The sequence below is a fragment of the Centropristis striata genome, chromosome 10, assembly GCF_030273125.1.
Source record: "Centropristis striata isolate RG_2023a ecotype Rhode Island chromosome 10, C.striata_1.0, whole genome shotgun sequence".
NCBI lineage: Eukaryota > Metazoa > Chordata > Actinopteri > Perciformes > Serranidae > Centropristis > Centropristis striata.
This window is the reverse complement of record NC_081526.1, coordinates 28,197,106-28,213,844: the sequence shown is the minus strand read 5'-3', so window position 1 is coordinate 28,213,844 and position 16,739 is coordinate 28,197,106. Positions and strand designations below refer to the sequence as shown.

The following is a 16,739-nucleotide window of genomic DNA, read 5'->3' as shown; positions in this document are numbered from 1 at the left end:
TAATATGGGCATACTATGTGACTGATTTATTTATTTATTTATTTACGTTGTTTATAATCATTAACGTGACGTCAGCCTTTAATTGCTAGCTGCGGCTAATGGCTAATAATAACACAGGCAACATTAATGCGAGCCACCGGCCACGATAACATCAGTAATAGGTAAGATACTTTTGAAAATGAGTATCGTATCCGGATATAACATTTTTGTATTGATACTTTTTTGAGTATCGATACTTTTGACAACCCTAGTCTAAGGGGTAGCCGTCTACACCCCCTAACCATTTGTACGTGTCTCATTATAGATTTCTATAAGACAACATGACAGAGAAGCACACATATATTCAAGATGTGTGGAATAACACATGATAAAGGGAAACATTCAGAGCTACAGGCAGCCAGTAAGATAGTAGGAGAGACTAGCAGACTATTTCACTGCCCTCTGTCCTTAACCTCTGCCTCGCCAAAACACACCTCAACAAAGCAGAGGTGAGGACACTGACGCCCGAGGGACTTCAGCTGCAAGAGGGTGAAACTAGATTAAGAGGTGAAAGGGATGATGGTAAATGGTGGAAAAAGAGATGGAGGAGGTGTTCAGGAAAAAGGAGAGGGTGAAAAAGAGGGAAAAGAGATATCAGAGAGGGGAATTTAAGGAGGAGATTGGCAGGGTCAGGTGAGTCATGAGAACAGCCATAAAAGCTCATCCTGCTTTCCTTGAGGAAATCCCCATCCACTGTCTGACTGTCACACACCCAGAGAAAAGCCCTGCATAGCTGTGCAATTTTTCTTCCTTTTTCCATTGCATATATATGTGTGTGTGTGTGTGTGTGTGTGTGTGTGTGTGTGTGTGTGTGTGTGTGTGTGTGTGTGTGTGTGTGTGTGTGGTTGGCGTGTCAATGCACTGTAGCACCAGGGCCCAGAATCCTTTACAAATGCAGATCAGGATTACATAAATACAATCCTGGGACGTACCGTAAACAGGCAAGACTTTTTGAGGTTAAAGGGCAGAGTTGAAGCTGGTATTGATGGGTATCTCATTGTGTCTTTGTGTGTGTGTGTGTGTGTGTGTGTGTTTGTGTGTGTGCACACAACTCACCGTCCACTGAGTGATGAGCTGTAAGGGACCACGTGGATTCCCAGGGGACTTTCCTCTCCCAGGATCTCCACTGTTCTAGTCAGGCTGCACATGCATACAGTTGGAAACACAAAAAAAAGATATGTATAATGAGCATTCCAAAATGAAACAAAAATGGCTGCCAGTGTTATATATATATACAAGAGTGGTATAAGAGTGAGAATAAAATAAGATGTGACTTTATTTATCCCGCAGTGGGGAAATTAAGTCATCACAGCAGCTCAAGATACAGACACATAGATATAGAAACAGAATAAGAATATAAAAATAAGACATATACATATATTCCATACACATTCTATACATACATTTCTGCTATTTGGCATTTATTATTAATATATAGTTTTGTGTTTGTTTGGTTTCCTGAAAGTACTTTGCATTCTACAGATATTGCACAATGGAGAAAATATACTTTAGCATGTTAAATAAGTTGCTGCATGTAGTAGTATGAACTTCACTGAATGAATAATAAGGAAAAAAAATTAAAAAAGTAGGACTACTGTCTGTTTCAAACATTTTGTACTGCTGTTGTAGGAGTAGTGTTTTGTGGTCAAGGCAAGTCTTGATTCCAATATGAAGATATAATAAGATACAGATCTATTTTGTCTAAAATTTTAATTGTAGGTACTTTGTGGATGAGCTATTCAAGTATTAATTTCCTGTGGGAACTCTGCTGATCGCCTAACACCAGACTATCTCCTCATTTTTAGTGTTTGCTTCCACACACTCTCTGCATAATGATAACCCAGCCAGGGACAAATCTGTGACACAAGCTCACATTAACTGGAAAACACACAATACAAAAACGTGGAAAACATCTGATCAGTCCTTCCTCTTATACACAGAACATAAAACAATATATACAGGTGCATCTCAGTGAATTAGAATATCATAGGAAAGCTTATTTAAGTCAATAATTCAATTCAAAAAGTGGAAATAAGACATTATATAGATCCATTACACACAGAATGAAACATTTCATGTCTTAATTTATTTAATTTCTTCTAATTATAATGATTATGGCTTACATTTAATAAAGACCTATTATTCAGTGTCTCAAAAAATTTGAATATTACAAACGACCAATTTTAAAAAGTATGTTTAATATGGAAATGTTGGCCTCTATATGTACTCAATACTTGGTTGGGGCTATTGGACTTGAACTACTAGAAATGGACTTTTCTATGATATTCTAATGTATTGAGCTTCACCTTTAGACACGTAACATAAAACATGATGTAGAGACAAAGTGAGGAAGTGAGAAAGGGACCAGAGAAGACACATAAACACATATATACAGTGGGATAAAAACACTCGTGTGTTGTGTGTGTCTTTTGAGGAAAAGTTTGAAAAGTGCTATCCTAGATTGACACATTAGTTACCATGGAGACATCCACTGTGCTAAAAATACTTTTTTGTCAAGGACTTAATCCATGTCTGTGAACCCGGCCCTTAGAGAAGAGAATGCCGACACTCCATTCAAAGTCAACAAAACTGCAGAGTGCTGTCTGTGTCTGTGTCTGTGTGTGTGTGTGTGTGTGTGTGTGTGTGTGTGTGTGTGTGTGTGTGCGTTTATGTTCGTCAAAACTTTTTTGTGCCATTCATCTCTATGGGTTTCTTCCTCTCTTTCAATCTCTCAATGTCTGTGTCTCATTTGGATTATTCAAGTGTGTCTGCTTTACATTCTGTCTGTGTTTTAATGTGTGTGCGTGCTGAAGTCTTTGTTTGTTTGATTAGTTTATCTATCAGAGCACAGCCATTAATCCTCTCCTGACCTTCTCCCTGCTCCCTGTGTGTGATTTTTTCTAAGTGGGTTTGTCTGAACTTAGTTTTGTACTCTGTAGTTCTCCACTCGTCTCTCTCTCTCTCTGTCTCTGTCTGCATGTTTTGTCTCCCTCTTTCTCTCTCCAGACCATCCATCCATCCCTAAACCCCCATGAACTGATAGCAGTACAGATGCTGATAAACTCCAGAGAGAGGGTGGTTGATGGTGGTGGGTGGCAACAGGGGAGGGACGCAAAGAGTAAAAACAAGTTCTGTCTCTCTCGCTCACACACATACACACACAAAGCTGGTGCTCCCTCATAGACACTCAGCAAATTTGAGTAAATCCAGACAATAGGAAACATGGAAGTGCAAAAGAGAGGGAGGCTAGGGCAGAGGAAGAGGGAAAAGTAGGGAGAGATATGAAAAAGAAGGTAGGGAGGGAGAGAAAGAGTAGTAAGGCGAGGCTAGAGGGAGAGGAGGAAGAGGGCCTGTATTAGAAGACATGAAGTGTGAAAAGAGGAATAGAGAAACTGAAAGGTAAAAAGATGAAGTTAAGGGAAGATTTAAAGAGAGGATATGCTAAAATGTTGTCCCAATGCTATACTGCATTCTACATGTTTTGAGTGTTAACGCTTGAAAAGTGAATGCAAAGCAGCTGACAGCGACAACATTAAATTAACTTGTGCATGGCGGTGAAAAATCGTATAACATTTGGGGAAAACATTTTGCTAAGTGGTGGTTAGCACTGTCACACAGAGGTTGTGTTAGACTTTTCATTAGTCATTTTGATGGACGGGTTCATAAAAATTCTGTCAAAATAAATTATTATCCGTAATTTTCTTTTATTTTTTCATGACATATCTATTACCATTATTTTTTTGTTTTTTAATAATGAATATTAAGACAAATCTTATATGCCTACATCATGCAGCATTGAGGGCACAGAGAGAAAAAGTGAATAGAAACAGTGACCGTGCTGTCAACATGTCAACACCATAATGCTTAAAATTAATTAATAGAAATGAGGTCAAAAAGCTTGTCCTCAGTGTCAACCACACTAATCTGGTTTTTTTTACCTGTTTTATCAAAGCTATCACCATTACTGTGCTTTTTAGAGAAACTTCGTACACTCAGCAGCCATGATATTTTGCTATAGTATGCTACTCGTTAACTGTAGTTTACTGCAGTTTGAGCTGCTTATCAGCACTGCTGCTCCAGCTGCTCAGACAGAGAGACCACAGTAACATAAACATAGAACCGACCAATGTGTTAGCTGAAGTCAGCTGGACAACAAGGTTTTGCTTGTGAGATCCAGACAAGACAATACAATAGCTAATTATTATGCACACGCCACCTGCTGGACAGGATTGTGAACTACTTTAATTATGATAGATCAACGCAGTTTTCTGGTCCGTCAAAATATTGGTCGCCCTTCAGAATTGTCCGTCATCATTAAAAAAATCTGTCAATGACGGAAAATATTCGGTTAATGCTACCACTGCTGTCGCCTCACAGCAAGAGGCTTTCAGATTTGAACCCGGCTTTGGGCCCTTTTGTTCAGAGTTGTTGCCAAAATAAAATCCATTTGTGTCAAGTTATGACTGGGAACCTGTTGACAGATTATACTGTTAACAGTTAGTTTGCAGAGTGGATTAGGGAAACAGATACACTAGCAGCTCTCTGAGGCTGCCCTCTGATACAGCAGTTCTTGGTTTAGTGTATTAAAATGGTAACAGTTGTTGATTAGCAGTAAACACTAAGTAGCTAAGGTAACCGCATTAGTTTTCGGTCATAAAATATAATTTGGGCCTCATGGTGATGCAATAGAAAAAGTCAAGGGAACATCAATTTCTCTAGAATGCATCATCTGGTAGCCATGAAGGTCTCCACCAAAACTGGTGCCACTCCATCAAATAGATGCTGCAATATTTCACTTGGTGACCGAAACATTTAACATGAAAAGTCAGAGGATCACCAAAGTCCTTAGGATTCCTCTTTTTGGGATCAAAAATGTCTCTCCTGAATATAATTTGAATTAAATTCATCCAACAGTGATATTCTAGTCAGAACCAGAGTGGCAAACTGAATATCCCTGGACTGAAACCACCAGCTCAGCTGAAAATGAAATGGGGTAAAAAGGAAAAGAAAAAAGGTGAAGAAAAGGATGGAGTGAGTAAAGAAGTACACAGTGAGGGAGAAAAGAGGAAAAGAAGGTAGGAAGCGAGGGAGGTTTGGAAGCAAGATTAGTGAAATGAAGGGAGGAGGAGGCACTGAATTAATTAGACAAGGCTAATGAATAGCATTAATATGAGAAGAAAAATAACATCCACCCCTCCCTCTATCCTTTCCTGCTGTTGTGCCTCTGATCTCCAACACTCCCACTAGAACACACACACTAACACACACAGACACAGAATCAGACACAGACACAGACACACACACACACACACACACACACACACACACACACACACACACACACACACACACACACAAAGACAAGCACTTGAGATCCATTTGCGTTTCCTTTTTTATTTTTTGCGTAAGATGTTTGACAGGCTGCATCGCTGCAAAAAAGAAGTGGGGGTGAGAGAGAGACAAAATGGGTGAGACATGAGAAAAGAGAGAGGGAGTGCAGTGAGAGAGAGGAAAAAGAGCCAAACACACAGAGAGGGAGAGAGGCAGAGAGAGATGAAGAGAGCAGGTGTTCTCTTTATCCACCTGCCACTTCACTGATCCTCGCTATGAAAGACAGAAACACAGAGGAGAAATAACAAAAAAGGAGGATGTGCATTACCAAACCACTCTCTTCCTCTCACTGAATTTCACCCTCTCAACCCTCTTCTTATTTATCATCTCTCTCCTTTTCTCTTTTCAAAGTGCAGAGCGGCAGAGATGTACGGAGCAAAGGGAATGCAATCCAGGAAAAATGTACAACACTGATAAAGGTTAATGTATGCAAATACACAAATAAATACATCACAAATGAAATTAAAAAAAAAACACTCTAAATCGTAGATCTTTGATGAATGAATGAGAAGCTTAATAACATAAATAACAATCAAACAGAGGTATACCATCAGGTGGGAGAAGTAGAAAAAGACATAGGGACAGGAGCGATGCACTTTTTCAGTCAGGACACTGATACCTGGGTTTTAGGTACTAAATAATGAGAACTGATCCAATACTAGGGATGGTCGTTTGGAAGAAACCTGCTACCTCGATCATCTATTACATTAACAATTAATTAATCGCTATGTTTTTATACGTACTCCAATATGTATAAAAACATGCATACCTGGGCAAAATAAAAGATGTATATACAGTACTGTGCAAAAGCCTGTTTTGATAACCGACGCTTTTATTTTGAAAGGATAAAAAGAGACTTGATCCTGTCGATCTTAAAAACAAACTCACGTGAGATTAAACTGTAAAGATAAGGTCAAGGAGTTCAATGTTTTATGTTTTAGCCCCAAAGAGACATGAGGTTAGTTTTCACAGTAATCTTCATATTTAAATGTGGTTTGTGTTTAAATAAGTTTTGGATAAAATTAAACTCAGTTATTCATGCTAGCAAGGTTTGATACAGTAAGTTAGTTTTGATCAAATTAACACTAACACATTTCTGTGTGTTTTATAATTGTTATTGCAACTTTCAGTTTTCAAACTGTAGCTTTATCCAACTTCATTCTCAGCTCGTTGGCTTACTGACGTACATTCCACCTCCAAAATCATCATATGGGCTGCCATTTCGGTTATCTGTGAATATTTAACCTTTTAAATTGATATAATTTATGGCTTTAAAAATCCCATATCGACAGCAACTTGGGGAAAAAACTTCAAAATGAACAGAAATTACAATTCAAGTGTCAGCTTTTTAAACGAGGCAACCAATTGGTTGAAGCCTTAGTTCCTAAAATTCTTGTATTTAATGTTCAGCACATATAACATAGAAATGAATTGTATAGATCAGCCCAATTGTCAATGATACCCGCTCTGGTTATTTGAGTCAGTAGAGATTTATTCCTCATATACAGAGAAACAACAGAATTGAGGTAAGGAAGGAAGAGACAGATAAATGAATGGATGAATGGATACAGACCTAACTATCAGAACAGGGGTCGGCTGATCAATTGAAGTGTTCGGTCTCAGAATAACATATGAATAAACTCTGGAAAAGCCCTTTCACGGTTTGTCTTGTGCATCCGGTGGAACCTATTTACCTTTTCACCTCTTAGCTTCTAAAACACTTCCAATACAGTGCCTTATTTCACAAAGACATATTGTGTGATGGCAATGCTATTTCAATAAACCCATTTACAGTAAATCTGTTTCCCTGTATAAAAAGCACATTTTGATTCAAAGGTAATGAGTTTTGCGGTGACCGTGCTGTGTGGTTAAAATTATGATGAGCCATTACTTTTTTATAGGTGTAGCTTCATACTCACACACACACACACACACACACACACACACACACAGACACTCATTCATTTAACGTATGCTTTGCTGTTCCAATATTTATGGCTGCATTCCTCTACTCATTTTGGACTTTTTTGCAATTTCAAGGATCGTTTCCTCGGCGACCACAAAAACCATTACATCACTTTTACATTACTCACAGCTGAGATGGTTTGTGTGGTGAGTGTGTGAGTAAATGAGATATGTGCAAAAAGTTCATGAGAAAATGAAACAAATGAGTCTTAAATAATGACCTTTGCATCCACTGCATTGAACGATATGGTACAATAAGGCACAAGAAAACTAAAATAAAGGCAATTCTGTGAGTTACTTTTCATGTCTTATTCACATTGAGTTGTTTTAAAACAGTCCTGTATCACAGTACCTCAATGTCATGATGTAATCATGACAAAACCTGACAGAAAGATGAGAAAAATCTATTTATTACCCAGATTTTGCATGGAGAGTGCCTCTATGAACTCTAGTCTGATGGATATGAGTGTGTGTGTGTGTGTGTGAGTGTGTGTGTGTGTGTGTGTGTGTGTGTTTGTGTGTGTGTGTGTGTTATTCTCTCTCTCATAAGGCTCTCCTCCTGCAGGTTAACTACATATTATTTTGTTTTTAATATCCATGGGTTAACTGTGGATTAATTGCATGCTCGTACTGACCTGTTGAATTAAAAAAAAACACAGGGTAACACACTTTCCATTAACAGAGGTCTTTGTTGTCAGACAGAGCGGCACATTTATCAATGATGTAACAGCCATTTCCTCAGATTTACAGCTGACCCATTCACTGCCTTGGTTTGGTATTAGTCATGCTGTTGCAGAGGTTGGCCTGGGTTTGGTTGTGTGGACAGACACATTGGTTTTGTGTGTTTATTTGAGGAAAATTATGTCTTGTTCTGTCACATCTTTGGTTTCTTGGGTAAAATAAAGTAGTTATTGATAAAAAAAAATGTTTAACTACATTTAGTTATTTCCACTTATGCGAGGGCAATTCATGAAAACAATCTGTGGGTTGGGACATGTTGGGTTTAGAGAATTTTTCTAGCATTTATTCTGATAAAATTCATTATAGTAGAAGAGAGAAGCGGGAGAGATGAACAATAATTGCTAATACTGCACTGTGACTTCTATTTGATATTTTTTCATAAACATTTTATCTGCTCATTTTCAATATTTAAAATTAAATTTGAATGTCATTTCATATATTCTCTTTCCTATGCATTTAAAGTTTTGTGTAAAGCACTTTGAATTGCCTTGTAGTTGAAAGGTGCAATACAAATAAACTTGCCTTGCCTATATCAGCCGCCATATCGGTTTTAAAAGTCCCATATCGGTCTGCCAGAGTTAAAATAAAAAAATCTTGCACATGCAAATTGGTCAAAAAAAAAAAATAGAAATAAAGAAGAATTAAAATTCAAGTGTAAACCCTTGAAATGAGGCAACTTATTGGACAAAACTTAAACTTAAAATTCAAGTATATCCAAGAAGCGTTCGGTACAGACCTAACTAAAATCAAGAAGTTAATGAGAAAAATTTTAATTACGATAATTTTTTTCCACTTATGCCAGGGCAACTCATGAAAAAATCTGTAGGTTGGGACATAAAACTTTTAGGTGTTTTTTCAACATTTATTCTGAAACATAGTTAAATATCACAAAAGAGTCCAGCAGGGGAAAAACACAACTGCTCATGCAACTGGAAATGAAAATAATTTCATCATTTTATTCATAGAATTTAAACCACTTATTGGTTTATTTTCAAAAATAAAAAACATAATTCTGTATAATTACACTACATACTTCCTGGTTCAACCTTTCCTTACTTTCATACCATGTGTGTAAAAGAGAAATAATAATAATAACTTCCCGTGGGAGATTAATAATGTAGTCTTAATTTGGTTGGGAATATACGCCTCCATTTTATTGCATTATTCTCAGGCTAAGACTGACAGAATAAAATTATTACATTTGTCTGAAATATAATATGATGCTAAATATAACCAATACACAGCAAATACCACATATTTAATGGAAGGGTGTATCATGTTATGCACAATGAGATTTGAGGTTAAATACTGGGAGAAAATGTGGATAGTGAACAATAATGTAGAGGGGATTGGTATTAGAAAAAACAAACCTAAAGCCTGATTGATAAACAGTTTCACAGCAGCCTTGTATATTGTTCTACTTGTTTGTTACATGTGTGGTTACTATCTGTCCTTACTCTCTGTTAGAATGTGTGAGTCTGCCTCTAACACACTGAGAAAATAAGCACACACAACATGCTTTTTACAAGCCCCACAAGAGACGCAGGGCATCACTTCATTAAGCAGTAGTGAGCAGTCTTAAGCCTCATTAGTGTATGCATGTGTTGTGTCTGCCTGTAAAGAAAAAAAAAACAGTTGCAAGTGTCTTTGTAGCTGTTTATTTTGAGGCTGTGTGTGTATGGCAGTCTACACATGTCTGTGTGTGAATGTGTGTGTATGTGACCCTGACCCTGTTTTTACAGTCTTTTGTAGTGGGCTAATGATGCTGCTTCTTTACACTAACTATAAATGTAAGGGCCTTGATCTGGATTAGGATACGGCTTTAATGAAGGGAAAGTAGGACACAAACACACACACATGAACACCAGTAAACACGAATGCAGACAAGAACGAACATGCAAAAAGCAATTATGTAACAGAAACAGGTGGACTGCAGTGTGAGAGTCACACACACACTGACCTGCTGTTGTAGGTGTGTTTGCCTTGGGATCGGTCTACCCCTGCTGGCCTCTCCACAGCGGGACTGGCTGCCTGCAGAGAAAACACACACAACACCTTTCTGTTAGTCAGTGAGAGACACGGAAAAAAGAGCAGAACAAGCTCCAACAGCACATCCAATCTGGCCCACAGTGGAAGACTACAAAAGACAACAAAGTGAAATAACATGAAAAGATGAGTGGATGGATTAACAAATATCAACCTTTTCACCAAAAATAAAGTTTGTAAATGAGTGACTAAGCGGAGGCATTAAGGAACTCCCTGTGTTGGCTTTGGCTTTAAATGCATTAAACCCAATATAAAAAAACCTGAGCTCAACAAGTCTTTGTCATTTAAAAGATGGGGACATAAAGGGATTGAATTAATTGATGAGTGAAGTGATGAGTGAAGGAGCTGCTAAAGTGATGGATGGATGACGTACAAATAGCAATTAATATGTGAAGGCAAGAAGACAGCGTTGCCAAGCAGTAATAAATAATACTGTCAATGGGCATGGCAACTGAGAGACAGAGAGAGACAGAGAGAGACAGAGAGAGACAGAGAGAGAGAGAGGTGTCAGAAAGAGGAGTGTAAATGTGAGCCGAGGGAGCTGTAATAATTACTTAATACAATGACATAGGGCTCTCATGAAGTGTGTGTGTGTGTGTGTGTGTGTGTGTGTGTGTGTGTGTGTGTGTGTGTGTGTGTGTGTGTGAATCATCAAATACACATGTGACAGTGTTTGTGCGTACATGTTCTTGTGTGAATGACAGCAGACGTGTTTTTGCCAGTACATTTACCATTTACTTTTACTTCACTACATTTTGAGGCAAATATTGTACTTTTTACTCCATTACATTTAGCTGACAGCTTCAGTTACTTTTCAGGTCGCGATTTAACATAAAAAACATAAATCAATTCAAAGTGATTAGACAATTTTTAAATGAAATCTCATTTCATTCTCAACAGTATATTAAGTAGTTAAAATGAGCCCTGTCTTTCCAAAATTACAGCACTTACATAAATGCATCAATGGTAATCATCTTATAATATATTTGGAATAAATATAACAATCTGAGTGAGTCTATTCTGCAAAATGAGTACTTTAGCTTTTAATTTTTAAAGCGCTTTGGATTAAAGCGCTATATAAATGCAACCCATTTATCATTTTGCAACAACCTTTCATTCACTGCTGCAACAGTTTCTTTGGACTAGCTTATTTAAACTTTATCATGAATATCTATACAGTTTACTGGAATCTGACACAACAGCCCTGCAGCAAATCAGCTTGTAATGAAGTTTTTTAGTTTTTAATCCAACTGTACATTGCTTTGAATGGATGAATCTCCGTTTTGTGGTCTTTAGCGTGGTCTCTAATTGGGTGAAACACAGGCTAGCTATGTGGGTTTTTTTTTTTAGTTTTAACCTCATTTATTAATTAGACTGTGTTTATTGCACATTATTGGATGTTGACCAATACATGTAAACTGTAGAGATGCAACCTGGTCATAAAAATGATTACAAATGGGATTTTTAAAAATGTTTTTTTACTCTTCTTACTCAGTCATATGTTGGGTTCCTAAATTGGCCCTCAGCTATTAAAACTTTGAGAACCCCTGATTTAAATGGTCTACAGGGACCCAACGTCCTGATGTCACCTCTAGAGCAGTATTATAAAGCAAAATCATTAAGCGAGCGGTGCTTTAACCGCCATAACCCGATTGTGCACAGAATTGGGTGCTGGAAAGTGATTTTTTTAGGGGGAGATAGCAGGTCAGCAGTGGACGCCACAAAGAAGTGTTGTACATCTGAAAGCTTGGAACCTGAAGATCAATTTGAAATGCAGCTCAGCACTGTGTGCACTTGTGTGTCAAGTTATTCTAGTCATAAATCTGTGAGAAAATGTATTTAATTAATCAATTCATTTAAATGATTAAAGTGTATAAGGGTTGAGAACATTATGATATGACCATATGAAGTCCATTCCCATGCTTAATTATGTCACAAAATTAATGCAGATTTTTTTTTTTTGATTGATTTGGTTCTACATTTTGCCTTTTTTCTTTAGTGGAGAATGAATAAAAACTGGTCATAAAGCCCTCCAGAATACCACAACAAGACACCATAGGAACACCGTAGAATAATCCATGCTGTGATTTAGTTCAAATATTTTTTTGCAACAAGTAGAATTGTGACATAAGCCAGCAGTGTGTTTGTGTGTGTGGTGGGTGTTTAAAGGTCGGGGGTGAGTGGTGCCTGTGGTGTCTTCGTGTTCTTTCTAATCCAGACATGCTTTGTCACATCAAACTCTTCTAACAAAGACGGATGACTCCCTCACTTTCTTCTCTTTTCATCCTTTCTCTCCCCTTCTCAAAAGGGTAGAGGGCAAACGCTTGCTCCGTTCTCCGTTTTCTTCCTCCCCTCTCCGATGTTTCTGCATTTCCTATTTTCTCTCTCACTGTGGAACCGCTACATCTGCTTGGTTTCCTCACGTCACCACTAACCTTCTTTTCTTCTGTTAATCACATCTCATGCTTCTGTTTCTTTCTCTTTAAAAAATCTCATTGTTGTGAATGCTCCCTAGTTTCCCTCCCCCACTCTTCTTTTTCCCCCTCTGCTCCTGCTGTCAAAAGAAACTGTCCTCTTCCATTCTCCCCAGCCTCCACATGTGCTTTGTAACTTTGACCTCAGGACCTGATGTTTAACCCATGATCCATGTTATCCATTATCTTTTTTTCTGCATCTCCCATTTCTTCTCTCACTGTGAAACCATTGGCTTCACTCTCCACTAGGGATTGGTATTTGGAAGAAATCTGCCTACTCGATCATCGATAACGTTAACGATCAAAAATCTCTATGTTTTTATACATACAGTCGTGGAAAAAATCATTAGACCAAAAAAACTAATAAGAGTTTAACTTAAGAGCTGATATCTAACCATTTTCCATGGTTTTCTTGATAATGATTATGGTTAACCATAAGACCAGAAAACCATGGAAAATGGCTAGATATCAGCTCCTAAGTTAAACTCTTATGAGCTATTTTTGTTGTTATCATTATATTTGTCCAAACAAATGTACCTTTAGTTGTACCAGGCATTAAATGAACAAAAAAGCAAGGAGAAAAAAAGGGTGGTGTAATATTTTTTTTTCCATGACTGTATATTTATTTACTTATTACATATTTTTGTGCATAGATTTAGAAATTATTAGCACAATTTTGTATACCTATATTGGGCTCCACAACGAGATACCTAGATGTAGGGATGGGCTTTTGGAAGAAATCTGCCAACTTGAGCATCTATAACGTTAACGATCAATTAATCAATTAATCACTATGTTTTTATACAGATAAAACATGCATCCACAGGCAAAATAAAAAATATATAGTTTTCCAGTACTATGCAAAAGCCTTTTTTGATAGATGCTTTTATTTTGAAAGGACGAAAAGAGACTTCCTGTCGATCGTAAAACTAACTCAAGTGAGATTAAACTGTAAAGATAACATCAAGGAGCTCAGTGTTTTATGTTTTAGCCTTTGAAGAGGCATGAGGTTCGTTTTTTCACAGTAATCTTCATATTTAAATGTGTTTTGTGTTTAAATAAGTTTTCGATAAAATTAAACTCAGTAATTCATGCTAGCAAGGTTTAATACAGTAAGTTAGTTTTGATCAAGTTAATACTCTTGTATTTCTGTGTGTTTTATAATAGTTATTGCAACTTTCAGTTTTCAACTGTAGCTTTATCCAACTTCATTCTCAGCTCATTGGCTTGTTGACGTACGGCCGCAGAACTAAACGCTCAGCCGTGTTTCAGATCAGTGATACTGATATGCAGTCAGAGATAAAAATAAATTAAAAAAATACACACATCAATTAAAAACTCGCCCCTTATTCTCAGCTTCATATCTGATAGAAGTAGGAGATGTATTATATAATTATCACCCCAAATGTTTTTCTGTCTGCGGCTTTGATTACTTGTTATGATACTGTTGCAGTTTTATATTCCCTGTAGACAGTTGGACACAACAGATCCCTCATGTTCACTGGTTAAAGGACCTCCATGCCTGATTAGACTCTGGAGTTGTTAGCCCTCTACCCTTGAGATTCTTCACTGGACAAACATCCTTTTTTATCCTCCCTGTATTCCCCTTAGAACAACTTGTTTGCAAGGTTCAGCTCTTCTGGGGGAATATGATTGGTTCTCAAAGGTGGCCATTCTCTATGCTTAGCCTTGCAGAGGCGAAAGAAGTAGTGGCTGTTGTGGTACATAATGCTGTTATTTGTTGAGACGGATGTAAGGGCTGTATAGAGAGGAACAGAGAGAGAAGTCCACTGACACAAACATGTTATGTCCACTGCTAGTACACAGTGGACATAACATGTTTGTGACCGTTTTTTAGATATGTCTGCCACAAAGATGGCTAGATTATCTTACCTGTTGTTAACCTACAGCAATAAGAAACCAGGATTTACTTGTAACAAATACTAATAAGGTGCATCTCAATACATGATAAGTCCATTTCCAGTAGTTCAAGTCAAATAGCCCCAACCAAGTATTGAGTCATATAGATGGACATACTTTTCAGAAGCCAACATTTTCGTATTAAACATACTTTTTAAAATTGGTCTTTTGTAATATTCACTTTTTTTTGAGGCAATGAATTTTAGGTCTTCATTAAATGTAAGCCACAATCATTAAAATTAAAAGAAACTAAATAAATTAAGACATGAAATGTTTAATTCTATGTGTAATGGGTTTATATAATGTGTTATTTCCACTTTTTGAATTGAATCACTGACAAAACTGATAAACTTTTCTATGATATTCTAATTTATTGACGTTGTATTTACTTTGATTTACCCAGTGAAATGTAATCCAAAGCTAAGGAATGTAGATGATGTTGTTCTGAGCCCCCCTTCCTGTCCTTACATCTGAGCTCTGTTTTCAATGCACACTATCACTCCTGTGGCTGTCAATATGAAATATTACTGGGTGTCAGTTACACAGTAGGCCCTATCCAGACTGTGTGCGTCTGGGTTTTTCACATGTTGGTGCGTCTGCATTATTGCATGCGTATATGTGACCTTAACCACACCAGCTGTGGACTCAGTCTCCTTTATTACTCTTCATGATGGCTCCTCTGGCTTCCCCACTGTCTCATTTTACATGAAGCTTTACAGCTGTGGTGATACTACAAAGTCACAATCAGCTTCTTCAGCTGTTATCCCATCTCGCAAATTATATTTGAGATTTTGATAGTGGAGTCAAAACAAATTTAATTTAAGTCCCTTTAACTTTAGAAAGTCATTATGGACTTGTTTGCTGTCTTTGTTTGTCCCTTTTAAGGAAATAGCTGAAAAAGGAATTTTCTTTTTTTGTATAAATCTTAAAGATCCTTCTTGCTCTGGTCCGCCTTGTGAGTAACTTTAACTTTAACCACCTTTTATAAATGTAAGCTTTCTTTCCAAATTAAGAATCAAACAGAAATCCATCTATTAGGGAAGGGCATGAGTATTTAACCACTCATTTTGGACATTAGAATTGGTTATATATAGAGAGTATTCGTATTTGGGTTTTTTTTAATGTTTCATAACATCAGAGGAGGAAGAAGTATTCAGATCCCTTACTTAAGTAAAAGTAATTATACCACACTGTGAAATTACTCCACTACAAGTAAAAGGTCCTGCATTCAAAACTTACATCAGCATCAAAATATATTTAAAGTATCAAAAGTAAAAAATACTCGGTATCTGATATCTAGCCATTTTCCATGGTTTTCTTGATAATAACCATAATCATTCTCAAGAAAACCATGGAAAATGTCTAGATATCAGCTCTTAAATTAAACTCTTATGAGTTATTTTTGTTGTTATCATTATATTTGTCCAAACAAATGTGCCTTTAGTTGTACCAGGCATTAAAATGATCAAGAATTGAAGAAAACAAGGATGGTTTAATCATTTTTTCCATATATTGAATTATACGTTTTGATGCATTAATGTATGCAATGTTTTACTCTCGTCAAGGTAACACTAATTTCAACGACTTCATATACTTTTATGTGGTTTAATTTATACAAAGGCTTAATGTAGTGGAGTAAAAAGTGCAATATTTGCCTCTAAAATGTAGTGAATTATAGGTATAACGATACATATGTGGAAATACTCAAGTAAAGTACAAGTTCCTCAGAATTGTACTTAAGTACAGTACTGTATGGGTAGTTTACTCATGTAAGGATAATTTAGAAAACTAGCAAGGCAACACTGGCTTACGTTGCTTGTGGCTATTTCACTAGACTGAATAACACTACAGGAATAAAAGTGATCAACGTAATGTGAAATTAAACTTTTATACAGTTTTGTTGAGCTGCCTCTTAGTTAAAGACTGAATTTAGTGAATTTAAGATGTCTGTGTTGAGCACTGTGATTCAGTGTTTGTCAAGGGCTTTTATTGTGAAAATTAAGAACCGAAGCTTACTTTAATGTGGGACAATAAAGAGTTTGCTGTCTTGGTTCAGACTATGGAGCCTCTGCGTTATTATTTTATGACCTTCATAAGTATAGCCGCTACTCATAACTCTTGGTTACAAAACATTAACCCGCCCATGAACATTATTTCTGCCTG

The 16,739-nt window shown here is 36.9% G+C and overlaps 1 protein-coding gene across 4 annotated transcripts in view; it reads right to left on the bottom strand.

Annotated features, from left to right (window-relative positions):
- Nucleotides 1–16,739, bottom strand: part of pard3bb (par-3 family cell polarity regulator beta b) — a 277,646-nt gene that overhangs the window by 193,062 nt on the left and 67,845 nt on the right. For all 4 annotated transcript variants that reach the window (XM_059342439.1, XM_059342435.1, XM_059342437.1 and 1 more), the window contains exons 5-6: nt 10,097–10,167; nt 1,096–1,179 (exon numbers count right to left, since the gene is read on the bottom strand). In XM_059342439.1, the coding sequence (XP_059198422.1) occupies nt 1,096–1,179; nt 10,097–10,167 (155 nt within the window). The remainder of the gene's footprint in view (nt 1–1,095; nt 1,180–10,096; nt 10,168–16,739) is intronic.